The following is a 17,519-nucleotide window of genomic DNA, read 5'->3' as shown; positions in this document are numbered from 1 at the left end:
GTGGTATCTCACTGTTGTTTTAATTTGCATCTCCCTGACAACATATGATGTGGAACATCTTCATCATATGCCTGTTTGCCATCTGTACAGATCTTCTTTGGTGAGGTATATGTTAAGGTCTTGGACTCATTTTTTAATTGGGTTGTTTGTTTTCTTACTGTTGAGTTTTAAGTGTTCTTTGTATATTTTAGAGAAGTCTTTCATCAGATGTCTCTTTTGTAAATACTTCCTCCTAGCCAGTGGTTGTCTTATTCTCTTGATACTGTCTTTCGCAGAGCAGGAGTTTATAATTATAATGAAGTCCCTCTTATTATTTATTTCATGGATTTTGTATTTGATGTTATATCCCCAGACCTCTTCTGAATCTCTACTGCTCTACTGGTTTGTAAAGATATTTCAACGTTCTGTCTTTTGAGAACTCTTTACAAATGTAACTACAGTTCCAATATACTATGTCTTAATACATATTACATCCTCATTTTGATTTTAAAAATGCACAAAATAAAGTACGTAACAAACTTTCACTACCATATTAAAATATCTGTGACTACTGACCAGGGTGTCCCTGCTGGTGTAATGGACCATCCACCCTTCCTTCACCATCGTGCTGCTCTTCCTCTTTGTGTGCTTGATGGACTGTACAACCCTCATCAGCGGAATATTACTGCTTGTTGACGGACTACAAAACATTTAACATTTATGATAAAATATTGATAATTTGAATTTTTAAAAAATCCTATGAATACTGTAAGCTCACTGGCCTTTTTAAAGATAACTGAGCTAAATTTTTTCAAAATATCTTACAGAAATAGGTTAAGAAAAAGAAATTAATCCTTTCATGATGATACACAGTTGATTTATAAAAGACTAAGACAATCCTGAAAGTCCTCATTATGTGTCATCAATATTTTTTGGAAGGTCCCAACACAAAACAATGAACAGAGCAGAAAGAATCTTCCCCAACTGGAAGATCTGGAGCCTGGAAGAGGGTCTCATTTGGGACTGCTGTTGAGAAAGGTTCTTTTGTCCTAGGCAGCATGATTAACTAGTAAATTCGTAACAAGGTAAAAAGCAAGTATACCTATTCACAAAATCACATGGTTCAAATGTCAAATTCCATTTTTCATGTTGTTAGGAAAAAGTATTTCTAATAGATACTAATAAAATGATTTACAGCTACCAATTAAGACAATAAAATAAAGTACTGCGTCAAATCAGGTAATATTGAAACATGGGTCAGAAACAGCACAGCTGGAAGTAAAAGAATTTGACGGGATATGTGTGAAAAATACATGGTTTTTCAATTTGAATCTCAGTTAAATATTTTCTCTTAAATTATGAAATATTCATGATTAGGAAGCTAGCTAAGTTCTCTTCACAGTCTCCGAACTGGGTAAACAGTAAGTTTTAGTTCATAATGATAATAGCTGCAATCTAATGACAAGCCAAAATGAATAAATGACCACTCAGTTAAATGATCCATTTTCTCTAAATACTTCTTTGTTGCCAGTGAAGAACAAAACCTGCCAAAATATTCACATTTTATTACAAAGTAGTGTATCCTACAAAGCTGTATACACAAAAAACTGAATTTCTATAAACATAAGGGGGATATTTATAAGTTTTATAATCCAATAGCATTTTGCAAAGTGCTAACAGTCTAATTGTGGTAAAATGAAAACTGCCCCCAAATTTGTCACCATCATCTCTGTGCAACATTCAGCAGGTATATATTCTCACTGGTGTTTCTAACATCTGATAATTTGCCTAAATGAAGAAGCTGGTTGCTTTAATTGATAGTTTAATTCCGGCACCTTGTGGTGGCTGTTCCACAGCCAGATATAATATCTAGACTACATTTAAATAAAGCATTTTTCTCTTTAACAAGGATTTTCATACTTTCCCATCTTGAGTAGATGGCAAGAGTGTATAATTTATTTCAGAAATACTGTGGTGCATGTAAAGGAATTAGCAATACTTTAACTGTATTGTAAATTACATTCTAGGTTCCACTGAAAGAAATGTGGCTTTTTCTTTCTTAATGAAGCACCTGGACTAATCTTGCATTTGGAAGTAGCTTGCAATACACACACGTGCATTACCTGATGGTTTTCACAGCTTCCTCATCTCTTTCCACATCAAGATCAGACGGATCCAAGAAGAACATCTTATCTTCTGGAGGAGATGGTTCTTCAATGTCATCCAAGCCCCGGCTACCATCACTGTTCATGTCACTACTGTCAATATCCATTGGTATATCTGTATCTGTTCCCAGACTGGAAGGTTCTGGCAAAGTTTTAAATGAATTCAGAGTTTCATATTAATGGGAGAGCAATACATGTAAATAGAAAAAGTATATGAAATGTGAAAAAAAAAGGTTTTAAAACTCTTAATGAAAATAGGAAAATATCTTTATGGATAAAGAGGTATTTAATTAAGGAAGATATAAAATGCACATACCCTAAGGCAGAAAATTAATTAATTTGCTTAAACAGAACTTAGGGGCGCCTGGGCGGCTCAGTCAGTTGAGTGTCTGACTTCGGCTCAGGTCATGATCTCACAACTCGTGAGTTCGAGCCCCGCATCAGGCTCTGTGCTGACAGCTCAGAGCCTGGAGCTTGCTTCAGATTCTGTGTCTCCCTCTCTCTCTCTGCTCCTACTCTGCTTGCTCTCTCTCTCTCTCAAAAATAAATAAAAACATTTAAAAAAAATTTTTAATAATTAGAACTTAAATTTCTGTATGACAAAAGATACTAGAAGCAAAGCAAAAAATTAGCCACCACTATTGTATGTTGGGTTAACTGGTCCAGGGCAATTTGTTGGGGAAAGATAAATAGTCTGTTCCAAAAATGGTGCTGGGAGAACTGGATTATCTACATGCAAAAAGGTGAAACTGGACCTCTTTTGTAAACCAAATACAAAAATTAACTTAAAGTGGATCACAGATCTAAATGTAGGAGTTAAATCTATAAAATTCTTAGAAGAAAACATAGGAGTAAATCTTTGTGACCTTGGGTTATGCAAAGCCTTCCAGATAGAATACCAAAAATATAAGTGACAGAAGAAAAATTAAAGTGGACTTGATTATAATTAAAAACTTTTGTGCTTCAAATGATACCTCAAAAAAGCAAAAAGTCTGCCCAACAGAAGGGAAAAAAGTATTTACATATCATATATCAAATAAGGGACTTGTATCTCAAATGTTTAAAGAACTCTTAAGACTCGATAATAAAAAAAGAAATAACCAGTTGAATGGGCAAAGGACCAGAGTAATAGAGATTTCCCAAAGCAGATGTAAAAATGATCAACAGGTATGTGAAAAGATGTGGATATCAATTAGCCATCCACGAATGCAAATCAAAACCACAAGGAAGTATTACTTCATACTCAGTAGGACGGCAACAATCCAAATGACAGATAATAACAAGTGGTGGTGAGCTTTCAGAAAAACTAGAATCCTCATACACTGCTGGTAAAGTGAGTGTAAAATAGTGCAGCTGCTTTGGAAAACAGTTTGGCAGTCCTCAAAATTTTAAAACACGGAGTTACCATATGACTCAACAATTCCACAACTAGGTATCTACCCAAGTGAAATGAAAACATATGTCCACAGAAATTGTACTCAAAATGTTCATAGCAGCATTATTCATAATAGCCCCAAAGTGGATACAGCTCAAATGTCCATCAACTGGCTGGTGAACAGATACATAAAATGTGGTATCTTCATACAGAGGAATGCTATTCATCAACAAAGCAGAACGAGTACTGATACATGTTACAACATGGAGGAACCCTGAAAACATTAAGCTAGGTCCAAGAAACCAGTCACAAAAGACTACATATTATGATTTCATCTGTATGAAAAGCTTAGAATAGACAAACCCACAGCGGTAGAAAGTTGATTAGTGGTTGCCATGGGCTAGTGGGGAAGAGCGACGAGTGACTCCTAATGTGTATGGAGTTTCTTTTCAGGGTAATGAAAAATGTCCTAACACTGGACTGCACTGATAGATGCCTAACTTTGTGAATAAACTAAATGTGCCAAGTATGCAAAGTTTCTCAATAACACTGCTTAAAAAAATGATAATCCAGAACTCAGAGAAGGTATTTACATCAAGTATAACTGACAAAGAACTATTAGGTAGAATTATCAACAACTCCCTGCAAATCAGTAACAAATAAACAGAAAAATGGACAAAACATGTGAACAGATAATTTATAGGGGAAAAAAAAAACCCCTTAAGAACCAGTAACCATTTGAAAGATGTTCAAACTACTTAGTAAAACCAATATAAATAGTATTTCATATTCATCTGTCAAACAGTAGTAAAGTACAAAAATACATGAACCATAAATCTGGAGGAAACTTTAGTCTATAGCAAAGCTGCATTAATTCAGAGTAACCCAAATGAGAAAACCAATCACGATCTGTCAATGGTGTTAAATAGCAACCATAAAAAACATGCCACAGGGGCGCCTGCGTGGCCCAGTCAGTTGAGCGACTGACTCTTGGTTTTGGCTCAAGTCATGATCTCATGGTTTGTGAGTTTGAGCCCAAAGTTGGGCTCTGCACTGACAGTGTAGAGCCAGGTTGTGATTCTCTATCTCCCTCTCTCTCTGCCCCCCACCCTCGCACTGTCTCTCTCAAAATAAATAAACTTAAAAAAAAAAAAATGCCATAAAAGAAAACATTAAAATCTTAAGAAATTCAATTTCCATTCCTTATACTTTTCATCCTACAGAACTACTTACATTTAATTTTTACCAGTCCTGTAAATGTTAAATAAAAATTATGCTTGGATGATGGGTATTGAGGAGGGCACCTTTTGGGATGAGCACTGGTGTTGTATGGAAACCAATTTGACAATAAACTTCATATATTGAAAAAAATATATATTACAGGCAAACAATAAAAAAAAATTATGCTTGGGATCATTATTCCTTCCCTCCAAAAACATAATCACTATATAATCTTGAAAAAAGAAAAGAAAAAGGCATATGAGGGAATATGTTTAGCAAATGATTATTTGATGGAGAAAGAGACAGTGAGGCAGCACAATGTGTTCTAATGACTATGGACTAAGAAGCCAGATCATATGGGTTCAAATCCCAACTCTATAAACTGTTGGCTATATTTCTTGGGCAACTTATTCAATGTATTTGTGCCCAAGTTTACTCATCTGTAAATACTTAACTCAAAGGGCTGTTCTTAGGTTTAAATATCAATGTATGTAAAGAGTACAGAACTGTGCCTGGCACACAGAAGCAGTCAGTATTAGAACTATGAACACCTCTAGGGACAACAGCAGGGTGTAAAAAGAAGTATTTTATGTCTAAGGATGGAAGAAAATATGCAACACCACTGGCAACATTAGACTACAAATGGTAGGTGGCTATAGGAAAAATGGGAAGGCATAAATAAAATAAGATAAAATACAATACAATACAATACAATAAGTGTACCTTTACTGATTATCTGTATTTTCCTTGATTATTAAATTTAAAAAGCCAAAGTTTAAGAAACAAAGTAAACAAAATAAAACATGCAAATATAACCTTATACAAAGATAATACACAAAAGAACTGTGACCTTTTCTGCTCGTTTAGGCAAATTAAGAAAAAGAATTTTACCTCCATTGAAAGTGACTTCTCCAAGACAGTCTCTTGGTACTTTTGATGCACAGCGTTTATGGCAGTTGAATTTACAATCTGAAATAAAATATTTGGTTTATTAATGTATGTAAAAAGTCAGGCAGTATCAGATATGCTTAGAGACTTTTTAAAGTTTTCCTTTACTAAGAACTCAGGTCTTGGAATAAAGGTCTGGTTTCAAATTCTGATGCCACCTCTTAATAGGTATTCAACTCCTCAGGGTTCCATTTCTTTTTTTTTTTAATTTATTTTTTTTAAGTTTTAATGTAAATTCCAGCTAGTTAACATGATGTAATATTAGTTTCAGGTATGTAATATAGTGATTCAACACTTCCATACATCACCCAGTGCTCATCACAATGCACTCCTTAATCCCTATAACCTTTCTAACACTTCCTCTACCAACCTCCCCTCTGGTAACCATCAGTTAAGATGTTTAACTCTATAGCTAAGAGTCTGTTTCTTGGTTTGTTTCTGTTTTTCCCCTTTGCTCGTTTGTTTTGTTTTTTAAATTCCACATATGAGTGAAATCATATGGTATTTGTCTTTCTCTGACTTATTTTGCTGAGCATAATTCTCTCTAGCCCCATCTACCAAGTGGCAAGATTTCATTCTTTCTTATGGCTGATTAATATTCCACTGTATATATATGCCGCATCTTCTTTATCCATTCATCAATCTGTTGATAATGGCTGTTTCCATAATTTAAATATTGTAGACAATGCTATTATAAACATAAGAGTGCATGTTACCTCTCTGAATTAGTGCTTTTGTACTCTGTGGGTAAATACTTCTGGTGGGATTGCTGGATCATAGGGTAGTTCTATTTTTAACTTTGTTTTTTTTAAGTCTATTTATTTTGAGAGAAAGAGAGCATGAGTGGGAAAGGGGCAGAGAGAGGAAGAGAGAGAATCCCAAGCAAACTCCAACACTGTCAGCACAGAGCCCAACATGGGACTCAATCTCACAGTTTGTAGGATCATGACCTGAGCTGAAATCAAAAGTTGGACGCTTAACCGACTGAGCCACCCAGGTGCCCCTATTTTTAACTTTCTGAGGTATTTCCATACTGTTCTCCAGAGAGGCTGTACCAGTTTGTATTCCCACCAAAAGTGCAAAAGCGTACCCCTTTCACCACATCCTGACGAAAACTTGTTTCTTGTGTTGTTGATTTTAGCCATTCTGACAGGTGTGAGGTGATATATCACTGTAGTTTTGATTTGTGTTTCCCCGATGATAAGTGATGTTGAGCATCTTTTCATGTGCCTATTGGCCATCTGTATGTCTTCTTTGGAAAAATGTCTATTCATGTCTTCTGCCCATTTCTAATTGGCTTACTCATTTTTTGGCTGTTAAGTTATATAACTTTTTTATGTATTTTGGGTACTGACCCTTTATGGGATAGGTCATTTTTAAATATCTTCTCCCATTCCATAGGTTGCTGCCTTTTAGTTTTGATGATTGTTTCCTTTGCTGTGCAGCAGCTTTTTATTTTGATGTGGTCCCAACAGTTTATTTTTGCTTCTGTTTCCCTTGGGTCAGGAGACCTATCTAGAAAAAAGTTGCTATGGCTCATATCAGAGAAATTATTGCTGTGCTTTCTTCAAGGGCTTTTATGATTTCAGTTCTCACACTTAGGTCTTTAATCCACTTTCAGTTTATTTTCGTGTATGGTAAAAGAGAGTGGTCCAGTTTCATTCTTTTGCATGTTGCTGTCCAGTTTTCCCAACACCATTTGTTAAAAAGATTGTCTTTTTCCCACTGGATATTCTTTCCTACTTTGTCCAAGATTAACTGACCATACAGTTGTGGGTTCATTTCAGGGTTTTCCATTCTATTCCACTGATCTATGACCACTAATTGGCAGGAGAAAAAAATGGCACCAGCTCCTTTGTTCCCAGAAAGGGCTCTTTGTGAACTCTGCTTCTCAGGGGCATGCTCCAAGAAGAGCAAATAATCTCCTCACTGTGTGCCCCAGGCATTCTTCAGATTGTTGCTTCCACACTGTCTGCCCCCAGGTTGTTTGCCTGTCTTGTCTCTGAAGGCAGCCCCAATACCTCTAGACTCCCAGAGTCCAGTCTGCTGATGCTTAAAACTTCAGGCTTTAATCTCTGCTGACTGCAAGAACTCAAGTAATTCAGCCCCTCTTGCTTTCCAAGCCAATGGATGAGGCAACATTCTCCTTGTGCATTCCCTTGTGCATTCTCTCTCATCCTTCTCATGACCATGGCTCCCTCTCCTCCACAGCAGCTAAGATCCATTTCTTCCCTAAACCACATCCCACACTTCCATCCTTCTTCATTGTGGCTTCTTTTCTACCTTTAGTTGTAGAGTTTGTTCTGCCAGTCTTCAGGTAGATTTCTGGGACACTTAGGATGCTTTGATAATTATCTAGTTGTATCTGTGGGATGAGCGAACCTAGGTTCCTCCTACTTTGCTGCCATCTTCCCCAATTCTTCTAGGGCTCAGTTTCTTTATCTGTAAAATGAAGCTAATACTATTCATATAACCATTGCCAAAATGTTGCTGGCAGCTCCATTAACTCATACTCATCTTTCCATGTTCCCCTTGACAGTTTCTCAGGCTGACTACTTTCCAATATATGTCAAGCACTTACTTTCAGTTCCTAATTATTAGGACCTGGTGCATATGCAGAAGAGAGACTGAGATTCTACAAGCTTTTATTAGGAATTAGTAAGGGCTTTCCTATACAGCCTTGTAAGGAAAGGCATGAGCTTCTCATGCACAACGTCTCCCACCTTTATATATAGTTCTCTTCAGCCTGCAAGAACATCAGAGTTGATAGCACTGCAGATGAATGTCAGGTACAAGCTATTCAACACTACAAGTAACTCAGTGGTTCTCAAACTCTGGTTCCCAGACCAGCAGAATCAGCATTACAAAGAACTTGTTAGAAATGCAAATTCCTGGGTGACACTCCAAACCTATTACATCAGCAGCTCTGGGAGTGGGGCTGAGAAATGTGTTTTAAAAGTGTTTTTTAGGTGATACCAAAATTGAGACCCTCTGCTATTACTACTGTGTACTACGCCCTTCCACCTTGGAATTCCATCTTCCAGCAATATCCGGAAGAAAATAATTTCAAGTCCTGACTTAGAATGATTTTGTAGCCCTTGTGATTCAAGAAAGTTCTGGGTATCACACCAATGGCATAAGGTAAAGGTTATTATAAGAAAAAGTCCCATGATTAATAATTTGGTGGGTGACCCAACTTGTATTAAAATGAAAGGCCCTAGAAAAATTCATATATGATATTAATATTAACATCTTCCATTTATCTTAAGTAATTGATTTGCTTTTTATCTCATGAGGTATGCAAGCTATAACAATAACAAGATTTCCATTTTCGCTTTGAAAATGTAGAGCCAAATTTGTGGCCTGTCGGCAGCAAGTAGGTAGGTTCTAATGGCAGGCATTTTTATTTCTCTGTACTCTTACTCATGTTCTTATTAACTTGTTCATATTTTCTTATATTTTATGTATGCTTTCAAGCTGTCTTGAAGTTTTAATATTACAAAGTAGAAAATAAGCAGGTGATGGGGCACGTGGGTGGCTCAGTCAGTTAAGTGTCCAACTTCAGCTCAGGTCATGATCTCACAGTTTGTGGGTTCAAGCCCCTACACTGGGCTTTGCACTGGCAGTATGGAGCCCGCTTGGGATTCTCTCTCTCTGCCCCTTCCCCCCCCCCCCTCAAAATAAATAAATAAACTTAAAAAAAATTTTTTTAAACAAAAAAACAGGTGATTGAATGAGTAGCTGCTCTTGGAACTGTGTATCTTCTCAAATGATCCAGCATAACTGTTTTAACTAAATTACTGTTTTCTTTCTTAGCTTGACAAGTGAATGAAAATGACTGTTTTACTTTTTAATATCCTAATTCATATCTTAAAAATATAGAAATCACTGGGGTGCCTGGGTGGTCAGTCAGTTAAGAGTTTGACTTTGGCTCAGGTTCATGAGTTCGAGCTCCACATCGGGCTCTGTGTGGACAGCTCAGAGCCTAGAACCTGCTTCGGATTCTGTGTCTCCCTCTCTCTCTGCCCCTCCACTGCTCACACTCCATCTCTCTCAAAAATAAATAAATATTAAAAAAACTAAAAAAACAAAAAAGAAGTCACTGAAATAAGTGATTGTTTCTGACTGATCATTAAAATAGCTTAGTTATACAGAAATATATATATTTCTGAACCAATACGTGCTACTTTCTGAACCAATACAAGCATGAAACATTATTTTTTTAGAGCTAAGAAATTAAATCAATAACCCAGTGGCAGAGTTAACTGGTTTTATTTCAAAATTCATCAATCTACATATTTATGTTAGGTCCTCTACAAACTATCGTACTGCTCTGCAGATGGTTTTAAAATGTTTCTGTTCTGTTCAGCAGAGCAGCACTACTTACAACCTTTTCTAAGATTATCTGTTGGCTAGAATTTGTACATCTGTTATTAATGTTCTTTCCCAAAACATTCCTTAGTGGCTGCTTGCCAATATACTTTAGTGTTGATATTTTAAAGTATTAATTTATATATTAACTCATATTTAAAAGTAAGCTGTTGAAATAAAATTTCAACATTTAATTATGCCTGCCTGATAGTTATTAACTACCTGGCAACAAACGCACAACCTGTCCTCTATCTGCTGTTCTCCCATGTCACCATATATTGCCAAGAAAAGTTTTCTCATATACTTAAGTCAAATTTATGTACAATTATTTTATTCTGTATTGTAAATAGGATTTATTGTTGCAAAGACCTCAATTCTAATGTTTTATTTATATAAAACTAGATAATTCAATTCCACATCACTTCTATTATATAAAAAGTATGTTACCAAGAACCGTTAAAATAATCACATAAAAATAAGTACATAAAACTATAGACAGGCTACTTACACCCCATCCTGGCTCAATAATTAATAACACATTTTAAACTGTTTTGGTTTTCACTATATTGTTCAGGAGTGTTGTGAAGGAGATATGAAACAAAAGTTAAAATCATCTTTAAAAACATAAAAAATAACACAACTGTAGGAAAAAATATTCCATTATTCTATTAAAAGCCTGGTTCAATGAGAGATGTTTTTAGAATACGATGATAGTATTCTGGGTTAGTACCCGAATATGGATAATCCCTATCACATTTCCAGTGGCTTCTACTTATATTCTTCCTATTTCAGTATGATTAGTCTCTGGAATAACAGTTTTGGTACAGCTTTCCTAGCTACATAATTATAAATAAAAACAAGAAAACTCTGGTAATATATGTGTGTGTGTGTGTGTGTGTGTGTGTGTGTGTGTGTGTGTGTGAATGTTTAAGGGCAAGAGGAAAGCATTATTTTATATTTTGGGTAGCATTTGGCTCTGGAATCAGAAAGACTTAAGCTCAAATATCTGCTCACCTGCTTACTAACTGCCCCATACTGATAGGTGTAGAGCAGCCATACCTTACAGATCCAAATTCTAGCTTTTCTGTATTGTAGTTCCTGGTACATAGTACATATACTGCAGAGAGCAATAGCTGTTGATAAATATGAATGTGTGTGTATGCATGCATTTTTTTCTTTTTTTAAATTAACAACTATGAAACCAATTTCTTTGCCTATGCTTCTGAAATATAAATATTTTGAAACAAATTTCCTAACAAAAACCTATGAATTTTATTTAAGAAGAACATCCAATCCTACCTTTACACTGCATTCCTTGGCGAAAGAGGCCTTTCAGTAACCGCTTGCAGTACTGACATATTGTGGGGCGGGTGTAAGAGTGAACAGCAAATGTGTGTGGAACTTTTACTCTGCACATTACCATCTTTTCCATCCAGATTGGGCGACCACTCCAAGAAGGAATTCTCTTACTTGGTTCTTGGTGAACATGTGACTAAAACATAAGTAATTTCCATAAGTATTAAGTATATTAAAAACAAAGTATTAAGAGCAGGACTTGAGATCAAAGTCATTTATTTTGAACACTAAAGCCAAAAATCTAAAAATGTGCATCTCAGCAGTTTCCTCTGGAAGCTTAACTTACCATCACTTGAATGTGAACAGTGCAGATTTTTTTGCTATTATTTATACCAAAAAAAATTTTTTTTCATCCTCACATATGTATATTCATTGATGAACTATTTGCCAGACATATATAGCGTTTTACAAATAAAAAACAAAAGCCTTAAAATGAATTTATGACATGTTTAAATCCCTTGAAAAACCTAACCAAGAAATGAATCATAATCATGAACCTTTCTGAATAATAATAAATTCAGAAAGTTTATTGTTGTTCATGTTGAATTATTGAACATGATGTCTAAAAATATTTTGAAATAAGTCTTGGTTTTTCAAATGTATTTTTACAAATACTAAAATATGTTTGTTAAAAACTTAAGTCTAGGGGCGCCTGGGTGGCTTGGTCGGTTAAGCGTCCGACTTCGGCTCAGGTCATGATCTCACGGTCCGTGAGTTTGAGCCCCGCGTTGGGCTCTGTGCTGACAGCTCAGAGCCTGGAGCCTGTTTCGGATTCTGTGTCTCCCTCTCTCTCTGCCCCTCCCCTGTTCATGCTCTGTCTCTCTCTGTCTCAAAAATAAACGTTAAAAAAAAAAAAAATTAAAAAAAAAACCCAAAACTTAAGTCTAATGATGACATAAAAAATGGCAGATACAAAATTAGCTAAAACTTTACCCCTCAGTACTGATGCTTTAGGAAGTCCCTTGATATTTTAAGTATTTTCTAGTTATTTGGGCTTTACTCCCCCAGAGGAGCAAAGAGGAAAATTAAAGATGTTGATTAAAAATTTTTGTGTAACCTGAGAGATAACTAGATTTTTCTAACTATGATACTTTCTATATGTACAAAGAAAATAATCAAGTTAAATTATAGGCCAGTTCAATATGGCTCATCCCATTCATTCAGCATTCACTGATTATTATACTACAGCCCAGACCCTCTGCTGTGTATTGCAGAAACAAAAATGAATACAGTATAGTCCACATTCTCAAGCACAAAACACCTATCATCTAGACATATTATAGATTTTGTTGTAGCTGCTTGTATCTTCACTGCCAGAACTGAAGTCCTGAGACCTTTCATGCGCCTTCCATAACTTGTAATATCTAACTCAGAGAAGTTGAGTCAACCCATAAAAGCAAAAGAAGCCAGAAGAAACCTAGAGACAGAGAACTGTATGAAATAAATGAAGGGAGGAAGAAAAAAAAAGACTGTTTGGAAGAAAGCAGGAAGAAGGTTAAGAAGAAACAGAAAAGGACATACAAATGGAGAAGAACATTATAAAAAGAACACAAAAATGGTCTCTGATGGATAGTTTTTCACTACTATGTAGCCACAAATGTCCCAAAGCATATTAGGAAGCAGTTTAATTTAAGAAAAGTTACAAAAACAATGTTAAAACCCAAACCAAACTTGCTTCAGCTCTCAGGATCTCCCGCTCTAGCCTGGCTCTTTTCTTCCACCGTGACGCTGGGTACTTAGCACCGCAGCGATCCTGCAAAGCTAGTAATGGAAGCCAGCGGGAACGAGAAACAGATGTTGTAGGCTTTTGTTCACCCCTGGCTCCCTATTCTAGTGGTGATTCAACACTCTGCTCCTCTTGCTCCTGCTTCTACCACTTTTGGTTTGTCTCAAGTGTAAAGCACACAAGATGGAAGAAGATCGATTTTGCCAGCCATCATCAAATATGTAGGACACCCCTGTAAGGAAGAACTGTCATAACAAATCCCTTCATATGCCAGTGGCCAGCGAGTGACTGACTGCCTTTGGTCAGGCCCTCCTGGGACTGGGTATTAGGGACATGGTACAAAGCATGTGTGCAAGGAGCTACTCAGGAGACTGGGCTACAGCAGCCACCTAATTTTTCATGTTTAGTACAAAGTTACTTAAATATGAAAAAACAAGCTCAAAGGGATTAATATTACTTATATGCAAGCATTATAATCAAGACTTAGCCCTAGGTCTTCTGTCTGTGGGTTTTTTGTTTTTTGTTTTTTGTTTTTTGTTTTTTTTTTTGAGAGAGAACATGTATGTGATAGGGAGACAGAGAGAGAGAAAGAATGAATTTCAAGTAGGCTCCATGCACTGCACAGAGCCTGACACGAGACTTGATCTTATGACCGTGAGATCATGATGTAAACCAAAATCAAGAGTTGGACGCTTAACTGCCCGCCTAGGCAGGCGCCCCTAGCCCCAGGTCTTCTCCATGAAAGTCCAGTCCCATCTTTTTCCCATCTCAAACACACCTGAGCATAGGCTACAATCTCATCAGGGACCACGGTTTACCACTCTCTTGAGTGAGGAAGGCAGGAAAGGTATGGAAGACTGAACCAGAATTTGGAGGAAGGAGGATACTGGTAAAATTACCTGTGGAACATTTGGTGAAAATGGGACCACTAAGACTAGAGTAACTAGAGTGAAAGTTCTTCTCTTACCTTGATTTAATGGCCCCTCTTTACAAACTACTAAAATTCTTACTTCTTTATTAATGAGAAGCCAGAAATTCTCTAAAAGTAATCCGATTATTTCCATGGCATGGGTTTCAACTAATGTCTAAAGTGAACATTTGCCTACAAAAACTTTATAACATGTTGCCAACTCTCAATCAGATGTAATAATAAAAGCAATAAAAGCATTCAAAGGGGGGAAATTCCCTAATTATACAAATTTGACTTTGGAATATTATTCAGTAAAAAAATGCCTCCACTTTTATGCATACGCTTAGTTCCAACAGTTTCTACCTTGATTCTGTCCTGTCCTGGCCCCTCAGGCCTCTGCCCAAATGTACTGCAAGGAATATTCCTCCTTCTCATCTCCAAAGAGCCATCATTCAAGTCTGGTCTTTCTAGTCTTAGTGGTCCTGTGGTAACCAAATTCAGTGACCATCTTCTAGTCCCAAAGACTAGCTTCTGCTCCTCTGTCTCTTTACTCACTTCCCTTACAATGACTTCAGGCACTGCAACAGAAACTGCCTTCTTACATGTAAACAATGACAACCCCAGAGTCAGATTCAGAAGTTTCTATTCCTGCCTGGCCTTTTTTCCAACTTATCTCAGTGGTCAGTGAAGTTTAGTATCTCGACTACTCAGAAACTTTTCTTCCTCACATCTTATCTAAGAAATCAGGATGAGAGCTGCTATGCCTTCCAGGACTGTGGTAAGGATTACATGAGAAAAGACGAGTAAAGCATCCATCATGAAGCCTGGCACGTGGAACGTAGGAGGCTCTCACCGGGCAGCCATTTGGAGTCAGCTCTTCTCTAACCTTTGTTCAGATTCAAGGCTGCACTCATCTCCTCATTGGTATCTCCTATATTCCTTTAGTGTGTCCTCTTTTCCCACGCTTCCCTCTGATTTTCCTCCATGAGCTCTTCTCTTACTGTACCTTTTTCCTTTTTGAGACTGCATGCGTGGCCTGATAGAAGCAGCCTTTTTTCACACATTCTACTCTACAATTTCTACTCATTCTACAATACTCTGCACAATCTAACCAATTCAAACATGTCACTCTACTTCATACACTTCCCTAAGGAATTTTCATCTTCAGGATAAAACAGAAACTAATGAATTAAATTTAACCTGATTCATCTGCTCTGTCCTGCCTATTTCCTAATCTAGTACTCCTCATCTAGGGGGAGCTGGAATCCCAGCATCAGTTGTGGGGCTCTTAAAACAACACGCCTCTATCCTACAGACCCCATTGCGACCTAAGTTTCCTGTGTAGTTCGTGTATAAAATACACTCACTTTTCAATCACCAGTCCTTTCCCAAGCTCTTGTATATGTTTCTGATAACTCTTTGCTCTCAGTTCTTATGCCACAGCACTCTTTTTTTCTAAGTTAAACATCTCACATTAGTGCTAAGCAACAGGGAAATATGGGATTTTTGTGAAAGAACTTCAGAAGCTTTTATTCTAAGGTGCCTCAGTATAGCAAAATCTTGTGACCAGGATTTCAAGCCAATAGCCCAAAGGCTTGGTTTTGCCATTAATTTATGGAAGACCAAAGGGGTTACAGAAACAACTAAATGATAAGATTGCAATCTATGGATGGAGGTCACTTTAAGTACTATCAAAAGAACAAGGGAGTTATTTCTTTCTCTCTTGATCTACTATTTTACTCTTCACGGGTACAATATATTAGGAAAAATCCCTGATCTAAAAATAATTAAATCTGGATTTAATTCTAATGTTGCTTACGAATTTGCTCGGTGACTTGAGTCAAGTTACTACTTAACCATTATAAGTCTCAACTATCTCATTATGTACAGATCTACTAAAATATCTCACTGGAATATTGTGATAATCACTGGGTTCATTCATTCACTCATTCTTACATCACTGAATATAACATATTCAGTGAGTATAACATATACAGAGTATAACATATTGTGCTGGGCACGGTAGGGCACACAAAAGACCATGAGCATTGTCTTCTCTAAACAGATCATGAATTCCTTGAGGACACCATGATATTAAGGTAGAATGATATACACACCATTAGACAGGTCTGAAAAGTGGTTTGGCATTCGACCAATAAAATAACTTCTGGGTAAGAGGAAAATTCAGGAAAGGCAGCTGTTGAGCTAGGTCTGAAAAAAGCATGGAGGAGGGACACCAATAAGAGCAAAGGTAGAGGGAACAATCGGGTGTTCAGGGAATGCTAAATAGAACGGATTGTTGGAAACGAGAATATATAAAGGTTTCCTAGTGGGGAGCGATATAATCAGAGTTGTGTATTAAGCTCTAGTGAAATAAGATGATCTGACTGTAGTGTAAAAGATGAGGTAAAGTATGGGAACCAGGATACTGGTTAGGAGGTTAACACAGTGGTCCAAGTGATAACGTGGTCCCAAAGAAGATAATACACAACTCATTACTACTGGTAAACTCTGTCTCCAGTAATATATTTTAATTTTCTTAAGTCTAGGAATGTTTGTAGTCTTTAGTGTATAATTTATGTCCTAGGATGATGTCATATACCTCATAGAAACATAAGGAACAAGTAGTAAAATGCCCTCTTATTGCCTTAAAATACATACCTCCTCTGTGGGAAGGGGTACATATTCAGTCTGTAGGAGTCTTGGAACTGAGAGGCCAGGTCCTGGCAGAGATACATTTGATAGACGTCTCTTTCTTACTCCACTACAGTTATTTGGAATCTTGAAGGCACATCGTTTATGATAATTTAATCCACAGCCTAAATATATTTTAAAAGGTAAAAAAATAGATTAAAGAAACTTAGATATATAAGTATGTTACATAAAAAATAGATGCTTCTTTTATTTAATTTACTTTCTCTGGCAGCAATAGTTATCCTAATTAAGAACCTGAATGAAAAACTAAGCAGAAGCCAAAAAATTCAGTGTAAATTATTGGGCTCCACCCCAGACCGACTGAATCAGAAATTCTGGGGATAGGTCCTAGCAAAGTATGTTTAACAAGTCCTCAAGGTGATTCTGATACATGGTAAAGTTTGAGAACAATTAGCTTAAAGCACTTCAGCAAACTGTAGACTGTGTACCAAATTCCTCCCATGATATATAAAAATTGTATGAAATCCAAATTTCAGTGTTCATAATTAATTTTATTAAAACACAGCATGTTGTTCATTTCTCTACATCTTGTTTATAGCTTCCCTGGCCCAAAGCAGATTTAAGTAGCTGTGACAGAGACTATTAACCAATAATACTTAAAAATTTACTCTCTGGCCCTCTGCAGAAAAACTTTATTGACCCTCCACCTTAGAGTACTCAGAAGACTAATCAGAAATGTGCACCTGCTTCCTACCCCTTAGCAATTCTAACGCAGAAAAACTAGATCTGCCCAGTTCTAAACACTGGTTACTA

The 17,519-nt window shown here is 36.6% G+C and overlaps 1 protein-coding gene across 2 annotated transcripts in view; it reads right to left on the bottom strand.

Annotated features, from left to right (window-relative positions):
* The window catches only part of PRKD3 (protein kinase D3), an 85,935-nt gene that overhangs the window by 27,035 nt on the left and 41,381 nt on the right, over positions 1-17,519 (bottom strand). For both annotated transcript variants that reach the window (XR_008289586.1, XM_027033554.2), the window contains exons 5-9: positions 16,713-16,870; positions 11,359-11,551; positions 5,632-5,709; positions 2,103-2,286; positions 556-679 (exon numbers count right to left, since the gene is read on the bottom strand). Coding sequence is in view for 1 of the 2 variants with exons in the window: in XM_027033554.2 (XP_026889355.1) it covers positions 556-679; positions 2,103-2,286; positions 5,632-5,709; positions 11,359-11,551; positions 16,713-16,870 (737 nt within the window). In the remaining variant the exon portion in view is untranslated. The remainder of the gene's footprint in view (positions 1-555; positions 680-2,102; positions 2,287-5,631; positions 5,710-11,358; positions 11,552-16,712; positions 16,871-17,519) is intronic.

This window comes from Acinonyx jubatus, chromosome A3, assembly GCF_027475565.1.
Source record: "Acinonyx jubatus isolate Ajub_Pintada_27869175 chromosome A3, VMU_Ajub_asm_v1.0, whole genome shotgun sequence".
In the NCBI taxonomy this organism is placed as follows: domain Eukaryota; kingdom Metazoa; phylum Chordata; class Mammalia; order Carnivora; family Felidae; genus Acinonyx; species Acinonyx jubatus.
Note: the sequence above shows the minus strand (reverse complement) of the source record. Positions and strands in the feature narration are given on the sequence as shown.